The sequence below is a fragment of the Protopterus annectens genome, chromosome 3.part1 (assembly GCF_019279795.1).
Source record: "Protopterus annectens isolate FY-2018-M chromosome 3.part1, PAN1.0, whole genome shotgun sequence".
Classification (NCBI taxonomy): domain Eukaryota; kingdom Metazoa; phylum Chordata; order Ceratodontiformes; family Protopteridae; genus Protopterus; species Protopterus annectens.
The window spans coordinates 1,855,325,263-1,855,352,394 of NC_056732.1; the positions used below are offsets into that span (position 1 = coordinate 1,855,325,263).

At 41.4% G+C, this 27,132-nt stretch overlaps 1 protein-coding gene across 3 annotated transcripts in view; it reads left to right on the top strand.

Moving 5' to 3' along the window:
• The window catches only part of LOC122798765 (zinc finger protein 93-like), a 276,097-nt gene extending 249,920 nt beyond the window's left edge, over window positions 1-26,177 (top strand). For all 3 annotated transcript variants that reach the window (XM_044067876.1, XM_044067874.1, XM_044067873.1), the window contains one exon: window positions 24,224-26,177. In XM_044067876.1, the coding sequence (XP_043923811.1) occupies window positions 24,224-25,818 (1,595 nt within the window). In that variant the 3' untranslated portion in view covers window positions 25,819-26,177. The remainder of the gene's footprint in view (window positions 1-24,223) is intronic.
• Window positions 26,178-27,132: the final 955 nt, after the last annotated feature.

Sequence of the window (27,132 nt, forward strand, 5' to 3'; positions counted from 1 at the left end):
AGTGAGGGGGGGGTGTACAGCCGCCCCACCACCTGTGGCAAGCTGTTGCCTGTGGATATCAGACGCATGCTGACGGACATTTCTAATTAAATCACTGCAGTGATGGCGTACCTGCTCATATGTCCGGTTATGCATGCCTATGTCATTTACCCAACGAACAAGGTCTTGCCACAGTGCAGCCCTCTCCTGCTGGTTCTGGCTGGTGTGGGAAAAGAGTGTGGCAAAATCCCGCACCAGGCTCTGGTGTATCTCCTCTTCCTCTGCAGCAGAGTATGTGGGGTTGCGCTGGTGCACCATTGCCCTGGAAGGAAAAGAAAAATATGTGAGCAAGTGATATGGCACACATAATACTCTACTGTAGTGATATCACTGAACTGCCATATATAGCATCTGTCTGTCTATTGGGGGATACACATGTAAATGACCACATATCAGTGCTCAGCCGACAACTGTGTGACAGTGCCTGGCACACTCCATGCAACAAATAAGTATACTCCAGCAGTCAGCACACTGTTTGAGGTCCAATGCACAGCCTCACACTGTGGGTTTGTATCAAGGTAATGTATGGGGAACATTGTCAATCCATGCAATGCATGCAATGCACGGTACAAATTTCACTGGTAATGCACCGTAGTCTTTGTTGCCATAACCATACCTACACCACAGTCACATACAGGGAGCCACAGCACAACATATGGCAATGTAGTATGTTTGTATCCCAATACCTGACACATCTTTCTCTGGCCTCACACCAAGGACACACACTACCATGACAGACACAAAGTCATGCTGAGCAATCACACCATTACAGACCTTGCACACAGTCAGTGGCACACTCATTCCACCTCACATAGTTGGTATTGCAATGAGTACATGTGTGTGTGCATTGTGTCATAGACAGGTAGTATGCTATTGGGCCTGGGACTACAGCAGCATAATGTTATGCTACTCTGCTCCTTGGGACACATGTAATGTGATTGTACTTGCTCCTATCAAACAGTTACACATGGTGACTCATGTGGCATACTACCTATCTGCATAACATTCAACAGGGGTATGTCTGACATCTACTAATGGGGAGCCTTGCTTCTTAATGTTGGGTGGTTTACTCCAGGGTATGGCTTATTGGTGGGTAGGAACCTGTACCTCTACCATGTGCTCTTTACTGCGGTGCCAAGGATGACAGACATAGGTCATTTAGGCTGGGGATATTGTGAGGTGTTAACATGGTTGTTGGACAACTGTTATGGGTGTGACTTAACTATGTATATCCAGCAGTGGTAACCTCTGTGTAGGTAGTATGAGAGGCACTCTATCTGTGGTTTTGTCAGTCACTCTGCATAGGTAATGTGTTTGAGGGCATTATCACTGTTTGTTAGGTATGACTGTGTCCTTCTCCCTTTCTGTAGTTGTCATGGGAGGTACATACCATGTAGGACATTGTGAGGTGTAGAGGGGTACAGTGACCTACATTTCACTAGCTGACACACCATTTCTGCTGACACGTACCATGTACAGAAATTACAAGACTAGTGTGCCACTGTGAATATCAAAGGGGAGGCTATTGTACACTTGTTACCCATGTCCCCTCCTGACACATCCAGTAGTAGGCAGGCAACCACATATGTGGTGGTTAGTGGTGTAAGTGTTTTGGAATGGGGTATGGTACTCCAGTATCCACACTGGTGTTCAGTCCATGCCTTTGTCACCAGGCACCTGTTGCAATACATCTGCACACATGTGCCTCTCTCAGTATATATATATATATATATATATATATATATATATATATATATATATATATATATATTTAGAGAGAGGGGGGGGGAGATATTCATATACATACATATCTGTAGACATTCATATCTGTCTGTATATGTGTATGTTTCTATATATATCTATATATGTATGTGTCTATTACATAATATATGTATATACATATTCTATCTATCTATCTATCTATATATGTTCATAGGTTCATAGGTTCATAGGTAGGTACTGGGCTATCGGCCCTAGGGCCCATACAAGCCTAGCCAATAAATGTACCCTGGCTTTCGCCACCCAAGAAAAGTATTTTCCTATGCCCCTGTCAAGCAGAGCCACAGAAGTGATCCCCGGGGTGAATTTCCCATTTCCCATCCAATCATCAAGATTTTTCTTGAAGAGTGCTAATGAGGAGCTCTGTTTGACATAGATAGGTAGTCTGTTCCAGAGTATGGGATGTCTCTGGGACAGGAATCTATCCCTCCAGCATGTTCTGTTTATTGTGGTGACATGGTTAAGGTCCCTAGAGCGTGTAGCTCAGAGGGATTGGGATTTCTTTAAGTGGAGCATGTCCAACAGCTCTGGGTTTGACATAGCTTTGTATGTTAGGCAGAGATCGCCCCTGAGTAGGCGATATGCGATGGAGTAAAGCTGTAGTTTTTTGAGACGGTCTGCATAGGGCATCTGTTTGAGGCCAGTAATCCTCTCTGTCAGGTATTTCTGTGGTCTTTTCAGTTGTTGTAGATGTCTTGTGAGGTACATACCAAAAGGGGCATTGTACTCTATAATGGGTTTAATAAGTGATGAGTAGAGGGGACAATGACCTCTTTTGTCTGGATGAGAATCCTTTTGTGATGAGATGAGCCACGTAGAAGGATTTCCTGACCACTGTGGTGATGTGATTATCAAAGGAGAGACTACTGTCCACCTGTGTCCCAAGGTCTCATCACATTTTTGGCATTAAGTAGACTACCAGCTATGTGGTAGTTCATGGGTACAGAGTTTTTACCAAAGGGGATGACAATACACTTTTTGGCATTGAGCTTCAGGCCATGGCTTTGACACCAGGTATCTGTCTCAGTGAGGCCCTTTTGTAGTTTGTCCACATCGTTAGGAGTTGCGATTATGGCTCATAGTTTGCAGTCATCTGCAAACTTTGTTAGCCAAAGACCTTCTGTGTTGGCCTGCACTTCAGAGAAGTAGATACCAAACAGGAGAGGACCCAGGACTGAACCCTGTGGTACTCCACTTGTCACTGGTCTGATATCGGATTTGGAATACGCTACTTTCACAGTGTGGGTTCTGTCCGTGAGCCAGTTGGCAACCCATCTTATGACATAGGGATTTATACCTAGTTTAGTGAGCTAATCTATAATTCCAGAGTGGGGGATGGTGTTGAAAGCCTTGGCGAGATCTAGATAAGCTGTGTGAACCATTTTACCATCATCTATGGCTTTGGTGACTGCTTCAAAGAAGTCAATCAGGTTTAGAAGACAAGATCTGCCTTTTACAAATCCAAGCTGAGTTGGGTCCAGAGTTTGGAGATTACCAATGTCTTTGTTTATGAGTTCCATGATGATACGTTCCATGGCCTTGCAGACCAGGCTCGTCAGGCTAATGGGGCGGTAGTTACTGGGGTCCGTCGTGGCTCCCCCTTTGTGGAGTGGGATAACTGTTGCGGTGCACCATTCAGTGGGTACAAAGCCTGAGGTGAGGCTATGATTGAACATGGTACTTAGGTAGGGTGCCAGTTCATTCTGTAGTTCATGTAGAATGCAGCCTAGGATATTGTCAGGTCCCATGGATGCTGTGTTCTTGTCTTTAGAGAGTGTGTTTTTTACCTGTGCAGCTGTGATTATAGGAACTTTGCATTCTTCCAGTATAGAGATGGACCCTCTAGGGGGTGAGAGGGGGGTAAAGTTAGCACTGAACCTGTCTGCTAGGATGTTGGCAATATCAGTTGGTTCTGTATATTTAGTGCCATTATGCTGTAACTCAGAGCAGATCTGAGTGTTCCCATTTAGATTCTTGACATAGCTATAGAATGCTTTGTGGTTGTCTTTAGAGTCAGTGGCAATTTTGTTTTCGTAACTAGCTTTGGAGGATTTTATGAGGGATCTCAGCTTCTTACCGAGGTTGACCAGGGAGTTCCTCCAGTCATGGGATTTTACTTATTTTTGCAACAGTTTCTTTCTTCTGTTGTAGTGTTTGTTTATGGCAGAGGACCACCAGACTGGCTTCCTTTGTCTGGAGGATAACATCTTGGTTTTATTAGGGATAGCATGATCCATGCACTTGTGTAAGTGCTAATAAAGTGCATTTGTGTAGGATTCGGCAGTCATACCTCTATTGTCTATCTGCACGGGTGTCGTGAAGTTTGCCACCTCTCTCTTAAGAAGTGTGAAGTTGGCTTTTGAGAAGTTTGTTATGATGGTTTCCCTAATTGGGGCTGGGGGTGGGATGTGGATGTCTAGGCTGATTAGCTTGTGGTCGGATCTGACCGACAAGGAATTGACCTCTGGTGTGGAACACCGGTTTCCCATGTTGGTGATGACCAGGTCTAGGATATTGCTGCTCCTGGTGGGGGTGTGAATAAGTTGATCCAAGGCGTTGGTATTTATGAATTCTAGAAAACGTTAAGCAAAAGAGTTGGTACATGAGTAGTTTTCCCAGTTAATGGTGGGGTAGTTGAAATCGCCCATTATTAGGGTGTTGGGTTGTACCCTAATACTTTCCAGTGTATCAAGACATGAGGAGTGTGAATCCTGGGGCATGGTGGGGGGTCTGAAGCAAGCTACAATTTGGATTGCAGTCTTTCCCAGAGTTAGTTGCACTTGGATAATCTCGGATGCATTATGCTGTGCAACTAGCCTGGAGGTGTGGATATCCTTAATGAATATGGACACGCCTCCACCTTTAGTGCTTCTTTCTGGGTTAGTTGGCCAAAAGGTGTGGTATGAATTGAAGCCTGGTAATGCAGGAGTGCTCTCTGGAGCTTTGAACCAGGTCTCTGTTACTACACAGATGTCACAGATGTCACCGGTTACGGTGGTGAATTTGTCATTTGAACCTTGCCTAAAAAAGGCACTATAGGGGTGGCAAGAGTCTTAGCCAGTATCCGGAATCCTAAGGGCGACAGGTGCAGGCCATCTCTGGCAAAGCATCGTGGACTGTCGATCATGTCGTCCCAGGCAGACAAATACTGGATCCCCTTAGAATGACACCAGAAGCTTAGACAATTGTTGAAGTTAATCATTTTGTCCTTGTACTGTGGTATCATATGTAATTGATTTCATGAATTTTGCTGGTATATTTAATATTTCATACTACGAAACCAGCATGTATTTTGAAGGCAGTTTCTATCTACTTTAAGACAACATTTTAGAGTTAATTCTTAAGTATTTACTGATGTTTGATTATTTAATTGTTTGATTTTTAATTGATTGTTAATTGGTTGTATTTGAGCAAGGTATATAAATGGGTTGGTTTTGTTATATGTATTGAGACCTGAAGAAGCATGCAGCGATTACATGTGAAAGTGCTTGTTTTAATAAATACTGGATCCTATTAATTCTCTAATTCTATGGTGGTCGTGCTCTGTTTTACATTCATCCTGTTTCTTTGTTTGGATTACGACCTTTGGACGGCTGCTGTATTTCTTTTTTGCTACTGTGATATCATTCTGGGTCTATCTATTTCTACATCCCTCTCTATCTATGTATACATATATGCATATTATATATAGATACATATATAAATGTACATACATATGCATATAATATATATATATATATATATATATATATATATATATATATATATATATACATATATATATACCTTTTTATTTACACATACGAATGCACACACTAACATACTGCTAAACATCCATTACTGTACAACCTACATTGTACGTTGCACTACAACCTACATTGATATGTGCACATAGCATCCTTCACATACATATGTATGTCCAGCCTTCACTAACAGTTGCAGTATGTCCCCTGCCCTATGCACATCTTCATATATATAGATACAGACTGCTAACACATATGGAGGGTTCACAGTATGTAGACTATTACATTATTAGTTTACATTACCTTTGTTTGTCACTGCTGTTTGTGATGGCTTGCTGCTGGTTAGCTTGCTGTTTTGTATTGTTTTATTTTCGGTGGCTGTCTCTGTGTCTCTTTTTCATTTTTTCTGGGTTTTTTTTTTCTCTCTCTCTCTCTGTCTCTCCCTCCGGATGTTGCAATGAAAGTATTGCATGTGTGGACTGGGAGTACAGGCTGCTTTTAGGTATATGCACATGTGCATGTGATGGCCTCTGCACCAATTGTTAGCCAGCATTTACTAATTGCATGCAGCCTGCTGTGTGGTAATTGCAGTTCTCACTGTGATTTCAGGACAGTGCTATAAAATGTTAGGTTAGGTAGGCGTAGCCCTTTCAGATTTTCAAGGTAGGGACCATGCTGGTATGCTGTGGACACTGTTGTGTGAGTGTAAAGGTTGGTATGTCTCTCATATTTCAGGCTGTGCTGTAGGCACTGACATGCATGTTGTACTGACACCTGACTATTGCTTCCTCCAGTTTATTCTTCTCAGTGTGTATGTTAACTGACACCTAATAATACTAATACTGTTTAAATGGGAGTATGTGCTTTCCTGTGGGACTTGTGGAGTAACTGGTATACAGCAGTGGCTCTTGCAATTTGTTGCTATGGCTTCACTATTTGGCCTTTACATTCACTCCTTGAATGCCTGCTAGGTGTCTTTACTGGAATGTGTTGCTATGGCTTTCCTATTTTCCATTTCCATTCACTCCTTGTAATGCTTGCTATATTTCTTTCAGCAGCAATTCCTTATATGTTTGTTGTGGTTTGGTGGTACTGCATGCAGTCTGGTCTGGCCAAAGTGTGGGGCTTGACACCTACAAGGGTATTTTATTTTGCTGCTGAGCAGTAGTGGTGCCTTGTACTTTGTACTAACAGTTATGGATAGCAGGCACATGCAGTGCTTGTAAACTGCTATACTGTCCTTATTTTATTAGTTGGATACCTCCTTTGATATTTGTGGGTTGTACACCTACATGTGGGTGTGCTTGTGGAAGCTATTCTACAGCTATTCACAGAGTGTGTGACAGCAGACAGAATGATATGCCTGTGAGTCTGTGACACTTGCAGGCCTCAGATACTCTCAGGTGTATCTTTTATCAGCCTCAGGGAATGGTTCATATCAATGGGATACACCCGTGATATATTTCAGATATTCTGCAGTTGTGACTGTGAGGTATTTTGAGCATATGTATTACTACACCATTTCTGACATGCAAGTAGTGCATACTTTCAGTAGTTGACAGTTAACATTACATGGGATAAAACACCTTTCTGCCTACTGTTAGTACATTTCACAGGGAGTCAGTGGAGCACAGTTAACATTTGTTTTCAAATCAGGGACATCCCTGTAAATCAGTCACAGTTGTGAGGTCTGGCCTCTTACCTGTTCAAATATGGCAGTGTTTATCCTGCTCTGATAGTGTGTGTGGTTTGCAAGATGCTACTGTCACATTAGTACTTACTAGCTACTGACTAGCATGGCTGTTTCTCTACTCACACTAATGTTATACAAATCCACAAGAATTGCCAGTAAAGATACAAGAAAAGCTTTGTGTAATAGCCTTCCTATCTATATTCCCTTTACATTCAGTCCTACTATTTCATGATATATTGCTTTCAGCACAAAGTTCTTGTATATCAGTCATGGCTTAGTGGTAAGTCATGCAGACTAGTGTTTCCAACATCCTGGGTTCGAGACTGACAGAGGAATTTTATTTTGCTGCTGAGCAGACTACAGGCCTTGTCAGTCAGAGTGACTAAGGCACTTTTAAGCAGTTGTAAGCGGGTTAGCGCTGGTTTGCGCAGAGCTCACGCATGTGCAGTGCCTCTTAGCTTCGCGCACACACGCTTAGCTAAGCGCACACAAGTGCACACCCGCTTACAACTGCTTAAAAGTGCTTACTGTCGCGCACACCCGTGCTAATTTCTTTGAAAGAAAAGAAAATGGAGAGATAGGAAAGTGGTGAAAAGGGGGGCACAAAGAGGGTAGGACAGTAGGAAAACAAGCTTGGGATTTGCAGGAAGGATGTAGGAAAGGCCCATAGCTGCCCATTTCTTTATCAGCAACAGCTGTGCATATGTCTGTAATTTGGTGTGAAATTTGAAACCTTCCACCCCTGAGAGAGGGGTGAGGACAACAAAATATGTTGTACAGCCAATTGTAATTACCAGTTCACATGTCCAGTAGACATGTCTGCAAAATGGGCAGCTATGTATGGGGCGTAATTTTTTTGCGGGAACAGAGTGCCCTTTTTTTATTTATTTTTTTTTCAGGTGAGAGTGGAATGTGAGGTACAGGAAGTATGTATATTTGGGGAGGTAGGTAGGGGAGGTTAACAGACAAGACAAACAAGACGCATACAGGGGTGGAGTATGACACATGTAGGGGTGAACACAATTGACGGGGATGGATGTTTGGATATCGCGAGCCCATGAGCCCACAGATGGCAACAGTGGAACTGAGATCCCCACCCATGGGCAGTTGCCACTGTGCCTTCACAGCCCAGGACGGGGCTGTGCTGGGGGCTGTGTAGGACGGGCAGCAGGGACACCCGTGAGTTGTGCCACCCGAGCCTCAAGCTGGCGTAGGGGTTCAAGCACAGAATACCTGATCTCGCTACGCACCACAGACCAGACACTTTGGAGGGTGAGTTGATGGTCTCCTCCGGCCACCCTTGCAGAGGGGGGATGAGCCCCATCCCTTGCAGCGCTTCCACCCAAAGGTGGCATAGGGCCACCAGAGGAGGTTCCTGCCTGGGTACTAGTGCCAGGTGCAATCGCCAGCTGAGGTGGGAGAGGTTGGTCCGCTGGAACCTGCCTTCCCTGTTGTCCTATGTTTAGAAATATTTTATGACATTTTGGGTTAGTAACAAACAATACCATTCAAAATTAGTTGTAACAGCATGCATCAGTATTCCCATTAACCAAACACCCATGAATTCCAAACATTGAACAGCAAGCATAACACATGCATATTTTGAACAACAGTACACAATCCAACAGCATGCAGGGTTGATTGGCAACAGGCCATCAGGTTTTGATATGTGAACAGGGCACATGCAGCAACGTACGTGCAAATATGGTTGAACCAACAGGACAAATGTCCATAGGAATTAATTGTGAATACACATACCCAGTTTGTTGTGGAATGGCATTATTTGTGAATATAGGGTAGGGTGAAGAAATATTTCATTAACTACTTCAACTAGCTATACATATGCTGTACATCTCTAGTAGCTGCAGATATATATATACACTACAGGTCTTAGTACAGTTTCCTGTATGTAACCTTAGGAATGTTGGTGATGATACTGTTACTGCTACATTAATATACATTGCATTTTTATTCATACACATTTCATATCTGGCTATGTTCAGGTACAGCATCCTGCTACATTTCATTTATATGGCTCTAGACAACTGTGGATGTTCATTATTTCATACAACCATACTATCTCCATATTGCAAGGGTACAGCAACATATCCAAATTGTGGGACAGACACATTCCAGCTTCAGTACTTTATTTCAAACATTTCACTGTTTGGTTGTGGCTGTCTCATTCATTTCATTATGTACTGACAGCAGTATACTTTATTCAGATATTATAACAGCTTTCTTGGTTGATTCATACCTCTTTCTCTCACTCACTTGTTTTATTTTTACAGTTCAAGATGGTACTTTATTCTAGGCGTTATTAACATGTCATACTTGATTACAAAAATCCTTTCCAATAGACTCACTTGTTTCATATGGCAGATTTTAAAAGGGGATGTATTTGACACATGTCTGTTGTCTTTAGCTTGTTTACCACTGATTTTCAGGCTGCAGCAGGTTATCTGATACTACAATTCAGGTGGAAAATCACTATTTCGGACTTGTTTAATTTTTATTTCTGGATTACAGGCTGCATCACTTATGTAATCATACAGTACTAGCAGAATCTTTCTTCTAGTGTTATTTGAACTTTATTAATGTGTAACTACACTGAACTCTTTTACAAGCTGTCTCACTTATATTGTATAACAATTACAGAAATATAATTACTAACCTGCCTGATGGCGCAACCGTTCCAGCCTATCACCATAGGCTCACCGATTCGCAGAACGCACACCTGCAGCTGTAATATAAATGAAGTAATATTGGAACATACATCTCCATAATATCAGCTAGGATAATTCCTTACATACATAATTACATGGATACTTACTCAGTAGTGGGGCGTTGGGCATTTGCTGGGCCTCCTGGATCCAACGGTTCAGTTGGTCCTGCGTTCGTCTCTTCAGGTCCGCATGGTGGTGACGGACCTGTTCACCAGTCCTTGGTATGCCTGTGGCACTGGTGAGATCATATGCCAACAGGTTCCACGCCTCTGCCTTATACGCACCCCACAGAACCTGGCCCTGCATGAGTTGAGCCTCATGATTGTGGACTAGGAGCCAAACCATGTATTTGGACACCTCAACACCCCACCTCTGTGCTCGGAAGCGACTACCCTCTCCTACACCTGCCATCCTGACTGCAAAAAAATTTCCACAATCAGTTATGCTGTGTATTCCCGCCTATGGGGCTTATATATGCCGTTTTTCCCGCACTTATCTGTGATTGGCCATTTTGGAATTGTATCAGCTTCACAAAACCTGCTTTGTCATGCTTCTATTTCCATTCATTCCTATATGTATGCTAATACTGCATTTTTCAGTACAGCTGTCATGGCTTAGTGGTTCAGTACATTGACTATGATGCACAGTATCCTGGGTTCGAGCCTGGGCCTTGCTTTTTTTTTTATTTTACTACTGTCTAGACAGGCTAGGAGGTGTGTCTGTTTAAAGGCAGCTTTGATCCAGGTTGCTCAACGTTGCCCACCGGTAAGCCGGTTGGCGCGCTGTGCAGCTCTGCGCAAACGGGTTAGCTGGTTAACGCATTATTTGGCTATGAGCATGCATATTACGCTGTGAGAAATGTTGCGCAACTACGGGCACACAGTTTCAGCGTGTTAAAGCGCTGCTCAACTCCGGGCACTCATATTACACCTGTTAAACCACTGGTCACCTATGGGCAAACATACTCAGCTTGCTAGAGCACTGCTCAGCTATGGGCACTTATAAAATATTTTATTTTTTTATTGTGTCAGATTTCTTCATACAAACATGGCCCATTTCATTGCATTTTACTTAAATTATAATTTTATATATATATATATATATATATATATATATATATACATATATGTCAGGGGATTGTTTCGTGCTTATTTCACTAAAAATAAAAAATGATGTTGTTGGGGCTCAAACCGTGACTACCTCCTCTTTGGCCGACGTCTCTATCGCTACGCTATTGCTACTTGGCTTATTTTGCATAGTTAGATCTTATATGCTTTTTCAATGACTGCTAACTGTGGCTGAGTGGAGGGCACACCCACGCAAACGAGCGCAATTATGGGCAAACATTTTTGAAATTATAAAAAAAAATTAAACTGTTCATTTTTACGTTTTACATTTCAGTTGGGTTAATAGTCTGTGGGGGCATGTGTGCTGTTGTGTTTCTTGACATTTCCGCGGACTCGCTCGTGGGAGTTTCCTTTTGGGACTGTGATTCTTCTGGGGGCGTGTCCCTTTGCAGGACTCGCCATGCGGACACGCCCCCTACATTGCTACATGGACCGTGTTAGCCTAGGGTGTGATTCAGCATGCCCTCATGAATATGCATGGCATGCTGACATCACCCCGTTTAAATGCAGCCTCTGTGTAAGACTTGCTGACTCTTACACGGAGGCTTTGTTAATCCTGCCCACAGTCTTCATGGGTCCTGACAACATTCCAAGATGTTTCTTAAATAGCTTAAAACAGACTCTATCAGGGCCACTAGAAACCCTGTTTACCCACAATCTCCAAAAGGACTTTGCCCCAGAGGATGGCTTTACTGAAAGAGCTCCAAGATTCTGACACAACTTGTTGTGAGGGAAAGGTTAGTTTGCTTTTGGTTTCTTGTAATTTGTATTACTTTATTGCTGCTTTCTATTTTGTATACTGTGATTTGTTTTTTTTACACTGTGTTATACTTGTATTCTGCTTTTAATTGCATATTAGAACTTGGAAAGAGACCACAGCTGTGTATTTTGTGAGTCACACAGAAATCAGAACAAGTCAGTTAAGGTTAATTATCTGTGAACTGAGGGGTGGAGTTAGGAACTACACCTTCTACTTAAGGAGTGAAATAAAACATTTCAAAGCCCTACTGGAAAAGCTCACCCAGACTCTGCCACAATTTACTGTGAGAGAAAGGTTAGTTTGCTTTTGATTTCTTGTACTTTGTATTACTTTATTGCCACCTTCTATTTTGTATACTGTGATTTGTTTTCTTTACACTGTGTTTTACTTGTATTCTGCTTTGAGTTGCATATTGTCTCTTGTGAGTCACACAGAGTTTTCCCACCCTCCCAGCCTGTTGTTGTGGTCTTAAATACAACTGTCTTTCTAGTTACCTACCCCTTATGTTAATTTGACCAAATAACCTCCTTCTCTGTCCCCTTTCACTGGCTGTTGTGAGTAAGCACAAACTTATCATTTTGTGGAATCAATCCCCTTTAACTATTTAAATGTATTTGTCATCCCACTGTATACCATATAGACAGAAAGCAAAAGTGCCCACCCCCTTGCAATCTATCTTGCTCTTTTTAAAATTAGTGGTTCTCCAGTTAGTCAGCTGAAACTTTAGTTACCCCCTTTTCAAATCTAACTGCTTACTGCACACTGCAGTGTTTATAATAGTAACCCATTTTTTCATATTGCCTTTAAACATCTATTGCAAGACCACCAGTTATTGTAGAGCCCACATTCTGCCTCTCAGTAGTCATCTTGGGATTAGTGCTTCTGTTTTCTCCTGGTGAAAGAAGGAGTACAGGGACATTATTTCCTGGAGACAGCTGATCACCAGAAAGCCTAATAGCTGCCTCATAGATGACAGCTTGGAATTTGTGCTAATATTCTGCTCTTCGTGACAGAAGGAGCATAGTGCATTGATTCCTGACTGTTTCTGGTTGGACAGTGAGTGTCTGTGCTTGATGTTCCTGATTGGCCTGGTTGCTGTTCAAGCCATCTACCAGAAAAAGGCTACAACTAGCCTATAGACCCTTGCATCATCTGGGACAAGACTCTGGATCACCAAACAGGCTGTGGCCTGCTTCTCATCTTGGGAATGATGTTAATGTTTTGCTTCTGGTGGGAGAAGAAGCAAGGAGCATTGTACCCCAGCAGAGTGAAGCTGTGCCCAGGCCAGCACTATTAGTAGCTAAGCAGTAGCCATTTATGCGACTCCCTTCTTTTCATCCTTCTTGACAAGCTCATTCTTTGTTTTCAGTAAGTACTGCTTGATTTGTTTCCAACTTCAAAATATCTGCCTAAATACTTCATCCTTAAATTTTCAGGGTCTACGTATTAGTTTTCCCTCATGTGTTTGGTCGTGCCCTGTACAGACGCAAGACACCTTGAGTGACATTTTACCTGTAGAAGCATGATTGAAATTTCACCAATATCTAGTTGCATACAGGACAACTACTTTGCAGTGACAAGCACTGTCCCCAGAGTTGCAAACCTAATACTCCTGACATTGCTTTATATTCTCACTCCAGCTATCTAATCAACAAAAAAGGGTCTGTTGCCATGGATATGAACTTTCCCACTATCTCTATTACCAGCTTGGTGGATATGGGCATCCTGAGGCAATGCAGAAATTGCCTCATGTTTACTGACAACCATTTAATTATCAACCAAATTGATATGGTATATGAGAGATGTATTTACACAGTGTCACTGGAGGCAAAGCTCTCACATAAAAGTACTCCTCATGTCAATAAGGTTGTCAGTAGTACACACACTCCACCCATCACACACAATTCAAAACAGACATATAGATCCACATATAATGAGGCACTTAAATGTAACCTTCCTAAACCACAAATACATCTTAGATGAAGTACGTGTAACAAATACCGTCAGCAGCCTCAAATGCACTTTTTCAAAACAACACCCACATCAATTCATACAGCCACATCTCATGGAGCCTCTACCTCTAAGCCCATAAGGCAAACAACCACACAGTCCAACATTTTGGTAATTGGAGACTCCATCATGAGACACACTGATGTCCCTTTCACCAGGCTGAGTAAGGAAAAAGTCATGGTCAGCTACTTATCAGGGGCTTGAATGTACCACATTATGCATGCATTCAGGCCATTGGACCACAAGTACCAGTATGATTCAGTCATAATCCACATGGGAGTAAATGACCTGAGACATACCTCCCTAGACTATATGAAGAAAGGCATCATAGAGCTCTTGGAATATGTTTCTTAGGCTGGTACGAGCCTAGCATTGAGCAGCATTTTACCTTCTCCAAGGAGGATGCCACAATACGAACAAAAGATGATTGACTTTAATAATTGGCTTAGTTTCTGGTGTCATTCTAAGGGGGTGCAGTATTTGTCAGCTTAGAAGGAGATGGTCAACAGACCACTCTGCTTTGCCAGGGATGGTCTGCACATCTCCCCTCTAGGCTTTGATTATTAGGTAAAATATTGTCTTCCCCAATAGTGTCCTTTGTAGGCAATGACAAACTGAAAGTACTTCTGACATAGCAAATCAAAACCAAGAAAATCTAAAGGCATTACTGTTCAGTGCTAGGAGTCTAAACAAAAAACTCCACTCCTAGAAACTCTCTTCACCCTAGAGAATGCTGATGTCTGTGTGGTCAATGAAACGTGGTTTAAAGTCACTGAGAGCACACCAACAGTATTTAATGCCTTCCAAACATTTAGAGCAGCTACTACACAGACAGGGAATAAATGTGGAGGTGTCTCTATTTACATCAAAAATAAATATACCTCAAGGCTGGTCAAACAGGACAATGCACTTGAGCTGCTCCATTTTCAAATCACCATAGGCAAAGTCCAATATCACTTCCTTGGCAGTGACAGGTTCCCCTCTATGACCCAGGAAACCCATACCATGTATTTAAACTTACTAGAAACACTAACCATCCAACCCAATACCATATTCATGGGTGATTTTATTATCCCACTATTACTGGGAATCCTATATGACACCAAACATACAGGCACAGAGATTCCTGGATTTTTTAAACACAAACTCCCTGAACCAGATAGTCAGTACACCAACCAGGGGTGCAGCCATCCTAGATCTGGTCCTCACTAGCATGGAAGAGTGATGCACAGCCCCATTGTAATGTCTTCCCTGGTAATGTCAGACCACAAAATGGTCTCCTTTGAAGTAAAAATAAAACCTGGACCACCAGCTAAACCTGGAATATTCAGGAACTACTCTAAGGCTAACCTCGTGCTATTAAGTGATAACCTGGAAGAATATCAAGCCCCCGTAAAACCTGAGAACATTGCTGCCTATGCAGAGCTGTTCATAGAAACCCTGTACAAGCATGTTAATAGCTGCATAGAGGCAACTGTACCCACCAGGAAGACGTACAGAACTAACTCAAAAAAACAAGCCCCCCTGATGGAATAACAAAATCAATAGGCTGTATAACAGGAGGAAGAAAATCATGGCAAAAATTAGGAGGTACAGCACCCAGCAGGATAAAAGCATTCCCATCAAACTAAACAAACAACTCAGTGGACAAATAAAGTCTACCAAAGCCAAATTTTATGTGAATTTAGCCTCCCAGGCCAAGGTCAGCCACAAAGCATTCATTAGCTATGTCCACATCCTCAAAGGCAATACACATTTGTGAGCAGAGCTCATTGTAAATGGAGCCACCTATACTAAGCCAGAAGATATAGCAAACCTGCTGGCCAATAAATTCATCTCCAACTTTACCCCTCTCTCTCTCCCCCTCAACCTTCCCTCTGGAAATATCATCAGATATAACTCTCCTTGCTATCACTAGGGAACAGGTCCTTAATGCTCTCTCTAAGGTCAAGAACACTGCATCAATGGCCCAGACAATATCCCAGGATACTTTCCAAATAGCATGAAACATGACCTATCAGGGCCTCTGGAATTGCTCTTTAACTATAGCCTTCATACAGGCTTCATGCTGCATGAATGAATTACAGCAGCAGTCATCCCTCTGCACAAAGGTGGGCCATCTACAGACCTCTAGGTCTCACTAGTGTTATATGTAAAGCCATGGAAAGAATTATCATGGAGATGATCAATAGAGATATAGTAAACCTCCAGACACTGGACCCACCCCCGTTTGGTTTCATCAGTGGCAGATCATGCCTACTCAACCTGGTGGACTTCTTTGAAAAGGTCAGCAAAGCAATGGATGAGGGCAAAATGGTTCATACTGCCTACCTTGACCTGGCCAGTTCATTTGACACAATACCCCACTCAGGCATTGTTGACAAAATCAAAACGTTAGGTATAAACTCATATGTTACCCGGTGGATAACCAACTGGCTCACAGACAGGACCCAGGAAGTTAGAATTTGGGATTCCACCTCTACAAAGAAGCCAGTTGCAAGTGGAGTCCCTCAGGGATCAGTCCTTGGACCGCTCCTTTTTGGCATTTATTCTCTGAAGTCAAGGCTAATGTCAGTGGTCTCTGCCTGACTGAATTTGCAGATGATTGCAAATTAGGAGCTGGCATTGAATCCCACACTGACACAAATGTTCTGCAGGAGGTGGTGACAGAGACAAATAACGGGTGTCAGAGCCATATACTAAACCTAAATGCCAAAAAATACATAATAGTATCCTTCGGTAAGTCATCCACCCCTAGTAACTATCATATTGACAATACACCCCATAGAGCTGATCCGATAGTCAGAGACTAGTCAGAGACTTAGGGACACACATAGATAGTAATTTGACCAATACATTTCCACAGTATTGAGGAAATCCTTCTGTGTTGTGCAACTTATAAACAAAGGTATGTCATCTAAGTCCAAGGAAGTTATTGTTCCACTGTATTCGGCATTCATTAGACCTATCATTGAGTACAGTGACCCCTTTGGTGTGTACCTAACCAGGCATATTCAACAGTTGGAGTATCCACAGAGGTTCCTCATTAAAAGAATGCAAGGCTTAAGTAAAATCTCCTATGCAGACTGGCTCAAGGCTCTATCCCTGTATTCTGTCTCCTACAGGCTTTTGAGGGGAGATCTATACCTGACATACAGGGCATTGTCAGACCCCAGTCTGATGTACCTCCTGCATATCCGTAAAACAAAGAGCACCAGAATTACCCACTTAAACCTTGCCTGCTGTATAAATAGGACCTGCTGGAGAGACAGGTATGTATCCCAGAGATTACACCATCTGTGGAACAGGCTCCCCATCCATGTGAAGCAGAGTTCCTCCCTAACTCAATTCAACATCAGCCTGGACAATTAGATGGGGAGCAAGAAATTCATCCCTGGTTTGGCACCTATGTCACTAATGGACACAGGCAACCTATAAATGGTTCATCTCCTAGGCCCTAGCTTGTAAATGTTTCATCTCCTAAGCCCCTGCTTACATTTATCAAGGGTATCAGAACTTGTCAGAGTTTTGGAATGCAAGGCTAGGCTTAAAAAGGCCCTTGTGGTCATTAGCCTAGTAAACACCTGTGAACCTATGAATCTATGACTGCGGCAGTTGTCCCTTCACACAAGGGGAGCCCATCAACTGACTCAATGAACTACAGACCCATAAGCTTTATCAGTCTTATCTGCAAGGCTATGCAGAAAAGTATCATGGACCTGATCAGTAACAGCATAGGAAATCTCCAAACACTGGACCAGACCCAATTTGGCTTTGTCAAAGCGAGGTCTTACCTGGTTAGTCTGGTGGACTTCTGCAAGAAAGTCACCACGGCCATGGATAAGGGTAAAATGGAACATACCACTCATCTGGACCTGGCCAAACTTTCGACACAATTCTGCACTCGGAGATCATAGATAAACTTACTGAGTTAGGCATAAATTCCTACATGATCAGTTGGATAGCCAACTGGCTCGCTGGCACTTGTTGTATGGACAGGTGAATCCACTTCTGATAATAAACCTGTTACTAGTGTCCCACAGGGCTCACTGTTGGGACCTCTCCTGTTTGGTATATACTTCTCTAACATAAAGGTTAATGTTGGGGGTTCTCTGGTTCACTAAGTTCATCAAATGTAAGCTACGATCAATCAGTGAATCCCCAAATGATGCTGGCATCCTAGAAACAGCCCTTAAAATGACAAATGACTGGTGCCAAAACCATGGTCTGAGACTAAATGCTAAATAATGCGTAATCATATCCTTCAGTAAATTAGATATCCCTGCAAATTATAATATTAATAGCACACTCCTAAAAGTAGACCCAGGGGTGAGGGACCTAGCAAGAGAGATAGATAGCAACCTAAACTTTGACCATCAGGTAGCTACATGTTAGCTACAATAGTAAGGAAATCCTTCTGTGTGGCTCAACTTATAAGTAAAGGCATGGCATCAAGATCAAAGGAAATCACATTGCCATTCTACTCGGATCTCATCAGGCCCATAATAAAGTATAATGCTCACTTCTGCATGTAGCCAACCAGGCACTTACACCAACGGGAGTGACCCAAGAGGTTTCTCACTAAAAAAATACAAAGTATAAGACACATCTCTTCTGCAGACTGACTAAAGGCCCCATCCCTTTACTCAGTCTCATATCATTTATTGAGAGGGGACTTACGCCTGCTCTAGAAGGCATTCTCTGATCCAGCCTTGATGAAATGTTAGATATTCGCAAGAAAAATTATACAAGGGTTACATGTTCTATGGATCTGAACCTTATTAACAGAACTTGCTGGAGAGACAGATTCATATCCCAAAGGCTACATTGTCTATGAAATATTTATTTATATTATATATTTGTCTTTTGTTTACCAGGATAGTACGACTGGGTCACATGACCCAGTTTCAGTGGAAGCCCGGGGAGAAAAGCTTCAGATTTCAACAGTACACATAACATAGATATTTTACAATTTTACAAAACTACTAATACTGGACATAAGCATTTTTTATGTCTTTTCACATAATTTTTGCATACAAAATGAGTAAGTTTTAACAAGAATAGTAATGTTATTCATATGAGAATAATGTGAGTTATATAGACGTGCTAATCAGAGCAGAGTGGAAATTATGACTACATAGTTAATCAGACGTTTCAAAAAGCCAGTCTTGGGGTATGGATAAATTGATGTTAGTAGGAGAGTTTAGTTGTAGTGAAGTGATACTGAGGGGTAAAGCATATTAGCCTGGAGGTAAAAAAAACTTCCATTCTTCATGAAACAAACCACGACCCTCATTGTCTTCAAAAAGAGTTTGGATAAATGGATGGGGAACCATAAATTCACTCCTGGGGTATTGCCCATGTCCCTTATGGACAGGGGTAGCCTGTAAAATGACTCAGGGCTCCAATACCAAAGACCCACCAGTCTGATACTACCCCATCCCATATCTGGGGAATTAAGATATAACATTGTCATTTCCCGGGTATTATTGGCTAGGTTTGTAAAGGTTGTTGCACCATTAGCCTAGTAATCAGTAGTAATCAACTATGAATCACATATGAACCTTTGTCTCCATCACTGTGCAGATGTCTACACTCTTCAAGGAGAGGAATGCTTGCAGGGAGTCAATTTTCTTGTTATGACTTCTAGCATTGAGCAGTACCACCTTCAGATATATCTTTGTAGGTTCACTGATGGTTGCAAACTGAGGGCAATTATCAAATCTCATTCTGATGCCTAGTTCCCCAACAAGGGCTTCATAGTTTACCCTCGATGCCAAGAAATGCAGTGTTGTTCCTTTTGTTAACTCTGTCATTACTTCTACTATATAGATAATGTTTAACTTAAATCTCACACAGTCATAAAGGTTTTAGGTATACATGTTGGAAACAGGCTATCATTTGACAACCGTGTCTGTGTATTGATTAGAAAATCCTTCTACCTCACAGAGCTTATCCTTCATGGTATCCACTCAAGGTTGGCAGAAGTTTTAGTCCTCTTTTATTTCTCCCTTATTAGACTCATTATCAAATATAATGTATCTTTGGCATGTGTCATACTAAGCATCTAAACCTTTTCAAGATATCTCAACATTTCTACACCAAAAACATCTCTGATCACAGTAAACTTCGCTACTGTGATAGATTACAACCTGTTTCCTTCCACACGGTGTCATATGGACATGCAGGGGGAGGGATTACTGCTTAGCTTTCTGTGCCATGAATGACCCAGGACTCCGAAAAGATTCACCTAAAAAGAACCAGTGGTAATCCAAATATCCACTCTCGTAGACTAAACCTGTATTAACCATATCAGCATCATTAAATGGCATGCAGGTTACCTACCCGAGGTATTAGGCTCATAGGAAGTTATTAGGCTAATGACCCTGGGGCCCTTACAAGCCTAGCCAAGTCTATTCCCACTTTATGGAATAAGCTGTTCTTACATATAAAGCAGCATATTTCCATATTAACCTATAAAAATATTATGGATGACTGGATTGGTGGTTACAAATTTTCTCCAGGAATATGTGGAGAAAGTCTGCTTACTAGGGGACATTGTTAGTCTTCAATCTGTACTGGGTGATACATCTGAGTTTCTCGAAATGCACATCACCATGCTGTACACTGCATGCCATTCATCTCTCTCTCCACTAGGTGTCAGCACCACAGCTGGCCAGCTGACCTGCATAAATTCAGGGTGGTGAATTGATGTTGGCATGTCACTCCCATCCTCCCATGATGACTTCTTCACTGCCCATATGACACTCTATCCTGAGTTGTCTGGGTCACACTCTGGGATTTACCACTCTTCCACCATAAGCCAATGATTCGTCATGTACATAGGTCCTAAATACCTTCTTAACCACTTCACTGGACCTACATTTCACAAAGCATCCCATACCATATGCCAGAGTAATGTAAATAATGTCTTGGAATTATGTATGTAATGCCTGATACTTGAAAGTCCTTCCATTTATAGTTTAATTTGGCTTTGTCAGTCAGTCCAGTCTTTGTGTCCCCCATCATTCTGTGAATGGGGGAAACAGATAATTTATTAACTCTCCATTTACTTTTGTGTCTGGTGTCATCCACACACATTCCTTTGTGAAATACATTTTGTGCTATTCCTTGCAAGACACAGGCTCCTACACAGAAACAACTTTGGGGTAGAGGCAGTTGGCAAAAACAGGTTTGCATATTAATAGTATGAAATCTGCAGAATAAGTATAATGTTGAATATGATAAAAGGATGAAGAAAAAATAATTGGAAGAGTGCCACCACACCATGTTGTGCAGATCAGAGACACTACTGTCAAACACATAGATTGTTACTTACATGTTATTCTTGGCTTCTTCTTCAGGCTTTGCCTGATGACATTAAGGTCAAACTTTTGGATGCACCTTTGGATAATAAACTTCTTTTTGGGTCTGTTGCTGCTAAGCTTTTCAAGTCTGTCCAGGATAAGGGTAAAGCCTTGCAGGAGTTGAAACATATTTTTGTTTCAGACAGATTATCCCTCCCAATCTGCCTTGGTTCGTAGACAGTCATACCCTCATCCTAAGGGCAAGAAGTGCTCTAGATGTGCACCTCCTGCTAAGTCTACTCACACACCTGTGGTCCAGAAATCTGCTTTTCAGGACAAGCCAGGCTCTATTTGACAACTTTCTTCCCCTGTCCTACAGCCAGGCTCCCTTGTCCATTCGTCTTTCCCTGTCTCTTCCAAACTGGTTAAGAATCACTTCATACTCTTTGATTCCAACTTCCTCTATTCTGTTCCAGTGTCCCAAGTCCTCTGGCTTGGAAAGTGGACTTCCTGTCTTTTCCTTGGAAGGGGATGTTTCTGTAGACCTTTCCTCTCCTTGCTCTGTTACCACGAGTCTTACATGAGATCAGGCAGGACTCTCCCAAAATCTTGCTAGTGACTCCCTTTTGGACCAGACAGCACTGGCTTCCCCCTTCTTTCTCACTTGGCCGGGGGCAATCACTGCAAGTTATCTTACTGGGTGTATCTTCTCACACAAGACAATGGATCTGTTATCCGTCCTCGCTTGTCCGCTCTTCAACTCACACTTGGGGGATAGTGTTTTGATCTGTTTCAGGCACCTCTTTTCTAAGGATGTGCTTCAGGTTTTGCAGGAGGCCAGGAAACCCACAACCAGGAAACCATATATGTCCAAATGGAAGTAATTTTCTGTCTGGTGCCTCTCTCATTATCAGGATCCCCTATCCATAGAGGTTCCTCTGGTTCTCTCTTATTTGTGTGAATTGCTCCATGCTAGGTTGGCATACTCTTCAGTTAAAGCTCACCTTTCAACAATTTCTGTTTGTCTGCCCGTCTGCCCCTGCATCCTCTTCTTGCCTCTAGATTTGAGGTCAAGCAAATTCTTAAAGACATCCTTCATATCAGCCCTCCCAGGAAGCCTATTCTGCCTTCCTGGGACCTAAGTTTTGTACTTGAAAAATTGTCTCAGGCTCCTTTTGAGCCTGCTTCTTCAACTTCCTTACAATGTTGCACTTGAAAGACTGTTCTTCTTTTGGCCCTTACTTTAGCTAAGAGAGTGTCTGAACTCCAGGTTCTCATGGCTATTTCTCCTTTCTTAGTTTTCCATAGAGACAGGGTGTCTCTTCATACGAACCCTTCTTTTATGTCCAACGTGGTTAGTGAGTTGTCCCTTAATCAGTCTATTCAATTACCCACTTTTTCCCCTTCTTAGCAGTCTGCTAGTGAGAATGTTATTCACACCTTGGGTTTGCATAGATAGCTCAGATATTATTTGGATAAAACTAAAGTATTTCACAAATCTGAGCAGCGTTTTGTTTCTTTCCAGCTCAGGACTTTGGGTTTTTTCAATTTCCAAGCAAGTCATCTCCTCCTGAATTTCAAAGGCCATTTTTTTTTTTTTTGTGATTCGTTTTAAGAAAAATATTTTTTTCTCATCAGTATGGGCACATTCTACCAGGGCAGTTGCCTCCTCTGGTGTTTTTTTCAAGGGTGGTGATGCCAGTTTCATCCTTGAGACTGCTACTCAGTCCTCTGTTCATACTTCCACTAAGCATTACAAGTTGAATATTAGTTCTGGGACCAGAGCAGGCTTTGCCAGGGCTATCCTGCATGGGTTCCTAAAGGGCTGTTATGTGCCATCCTCCTCCCCAGCTTCCAGTTGAGCTTTTATACTCTCCCTTCTCTTAGGAATACTGCAACAGTCATATAGAAGGACAAGTGCAGTTGTGTAATAACTTACCCTAACAGTAGATGGCATTCTCTTCACTGTTGCAGTTTGTTCTCCCTCCCGTCTACTCCCTGTGCTCTAGCTCTAGCCTGGTCCATTCTTATCCTCCTGCCCAAGGGGATCTTCTACTTTCCCCTTCTGAATGCACATGTTTTCCCTGTCCCTGGGACATTCTGTTCCTCCTGGGGCATTTCCACCTCTGAGTATATGTGTGTCCCTCTGTCACCTTTATGCCCTTCATCTTGCATGGGGAGCATATGTGTGATGTACGATGCCTATAAGAATTAAAGGCTTTGGTATACTAGTCGAATGTTGAGCTGTCCTTGGCAGGAGATCCCTTAGGTAAAGTATACTGCAAAAGTGAAGAGAAGGACATCTACTTTTATGGTAAGATGTTACAGAACTGTACTTTCTTCAGATTGCCTGTGTGTGTGTGTGTGTGTGTGTGTGTGTGTGTGTGTGTGTGTGTGTGTGTGTGTGTGTGTGTGTGTGTGTGTGTGGATAGTGAGTGTACATTCTTCAGTTGACCAGTCTACTTTTCAGAATGAGTTTCATTCTCTTGTGTCCAGTGGCTGCCAGGATTGGCTGTAGTGTCTCTGTGACCTTGTAAAGGCTAAAGTGGTCAATCAGATAGCTGGTGGCTGGGCAGACTTAATGACAGTGCAGTCCTTTGGAAACGCACAGTTTCTTTAAACATGATTATATTTGATGTGTAGAATTATACTGTTTGTTCTTATTCTCACTTTGACAATCCTTGTTTGATATTGAGCTCTGTGGAAGGCTTACTTTAAATATTTAACAACAGTGGTAACATTACCTGAAACTACATTTTTCTAGGGATCATCCAGATGAGAGCCGAGACTTATACAAAGCTATGAAAACAAATAGCATTCCAGTCAGTACATATACATGTAGTAAGAAAGAATTGTACAGCATGATGAAATGGCTGAGAAGCATTTTTGTTGGTGATATAGTTTTACATCAGTACATTGATTATTACAGTTAGAAATTAAAAAAAATGGTTTATGTGAAAAGGTGCTAACATCATTTAGGATAAGAAAATTAGTTTTCATAATGCATTGTTTTCTGACACATTACTTTTTTTCTTTAAGTCAGCAGGAATTCAGATTTCATTGCAACTCTGAGTCAGTGGTCATCAAATTGGAAATTGCATAAATCTGTATGTGACAGCACTTCGCTAGATAAGCTGTCCATCGGAGGTCATGATCCAGTGTGGACTGAAAACAGACAGCGTAACTACATGGAAAGTAATGAAGTATTTAGCAAAGATCGTGCACAAGAAATGCATCTGCATAGTCATGGCGAAGAACAGTCATGTAATTGGGTTAACTGCAGTGACATTTTTATTAGCAAAGTAGCTGTAGATCTGCTAAATCCCAGAGAAGGACAAAATGCCTTGGTGGAACGTGACCACATATTCAGTGATGAGAGACTTTATGAATATACCACTCATGACATGGGCTTTAGACATAACAGTCCAGCAGTACATAACATTTTTCGTACTGAGTCAAAACCTTTTAATTGTACCACATACAACAAGGATTTTATACAAATGTCATATATGGAAAAACATAATTTAGTCCATAGCAGGCAAAAGCATAATAATGACTCCATGTGTGCTAAGGGTCCTGTGTGTAAGAAATATTTAACAATGCGTAAGAGAATACGCAGTGGACAGAAGCTTTCTGACTCTGCCACATGGGACAAGATTAGTCAACACAAGGATAAGATGGCAAAACATCAGTTAGAAAACAACGGGCAGAGACCATATAAATGTCCCACTTGTAGTAAGAGTTTTACACAGAAGAGTCACCTAATAAGACATCAAAATGTCCACACCGGACACAAACCCTATAAATGTAATTCATGTGGAAAGGGTTTTACTAGTACAGTAAGTCTGAAAGCACACCAGTATATCCATAGTGGGCATAAACCCTATAAATGTGCCACATGTGACAAAGGTTATATAAAGAAATGTAGCTTAATATTACACCAGAGTATCCATACTGGGCAAAAGCCTTATAAATGTACCTTATGTGCCAAGAGTTTTACAGAAAAGAGATCGTGGCTAGCACATCAGACTATCCACAGTGGAGAAAAACCATATCACTGTACCACATGTGGCAAAAGTTTTGCACAGAAACGATATATGCTAAAACATCAAGTATTACACACTGAGCAGAAACCACATAACTGTCCCATTTGTGACAAGGGTTTTATAAATAAGACAAGTTTGACAGTGCACCAGCTTATCCACACCGGGCTCAAACCTTATAAATGTGCCACATGTGGCAAGGGTTTTACACAGAAGGGTGGCATGATAAAACACCTCTATGTACACACTAGACAGAAACCATTTACATGTGCTACATGTAACAAAGGGTTTATATGTAAGGCAAGTTTAACAGCTCATGAGATATTCCACAGTGGACAACGGCCCTATAAATGTGCCATTTGTGACAAGGGTTTTACTGCTAAGCAGTATTTGATGGCACATCAGAATAGTCACACTAAACCCTATAAATGTACCACATGTGGCAAGGGTTTTTCTCAGAAGCGTTACTTGATAAAACATGAACATATTCACACTGGTCATAAACCAAGTCAGAAAAAAGGACACACTTCTTGTTTTAACTTACAGCTTCGGGGTGATCGACTGGCTCCAAAACGAGCTGGACAAGCGTGATAGGAAAACAAGAAAACTGCTTTCAGCTCATAAAATGATACTAAAGAACCAGTGTTTTCCAAGGTTATATATCTCTCTGTCTGAAGGAGGTCTTATTGGTACTGACTACACTTGTAGAGCGGTGATTATGCGATTGCATACATATGGAAAATATATTGGTATCATCAGATTGAAACACATTGAAAGTTATAAAACATGAAAAAAATAAGTCTAAGATGTTGCCTTTGTTTAGGTTAACAGAAGCCTTTAGGAAAGGAGCAGCATTGGAAATCAATCCAGAAGTGGACAAATAAACACGTACCAACAGAAAGTACAAAAAAAAGCAAAATAAGTAATACAAAAAAACACAATCAGGAAAAGGAAAAATAGTAATACAAAAATCACAATCAGGAAAAAGAAAAAAAGAAGTAATACAAAAAACACAATCAGGAAAAAGAAAAGCAAAATACAAAAAAAATACAATCAGGAAAAAGAAAAAAAGAAGTAATACAAAAAACACAATCAGGAAAAAGAAAAAAGAAATAATACAAAAAACACAATCAGAGAAAAGAAAAAAAGAAGTAATACAAAAAACACAATCAGGGAAAAGAAAAAAAGAAGTAATACAAAAAACACAATCAGGAAAAAGAAAAAAAGAAGTAATACAAAAAACACAATCAGGAAAAAAGAAAAGCAAAATACAAAAAACACAATCAGGAAAAAGAAACGCAAATGGAGATCCTAAAATTGTAGTAAGAAATAGAAAGATCTAGCAGAACGACTGCATGGTGATGAACAGGTGATGCATGAGTGGTTCAGGGGAGGCAAACTTAAACTAAAAGACGAAAGGTTAATATTAACAACCAAAGTCAGTGTACTACGTACTTGATGGTTTACAAAATCTATAGAAAAGGTAGGATATGCAGACAAATGTGCTATTTGCATTACAGAACTATAAAAGGTTACCCATCATGTTGCAGGTTGTGATACCCTTTGCATGAAAGTTTGTATACTGAAAGTCATAACAACGTGGTAAGGTTGAACCAAAAAGATTAGTGAAAGTGCAGAATCCCCTGCCAGTAGCTAAGGCAGAAGCAAACAAACCTGATATTGAAGTTCAAAAGAAAAAGAGAAGAGCAACGTTTATTATTGGAATTGCCTACCCAGAAACTACAGTATCCTCCAGATTGAAAGACATAAACTTGTAAAGTATCAAGACATGCGAGCAGAAACTAGAGCGGAAGGAAATAAGGATACATAAATAGTTCCTGTTGTAGTAGGGGAAACTGGGTTATTAAAAAGAATCTTCAAACAAATCTAAATATGTTACATATA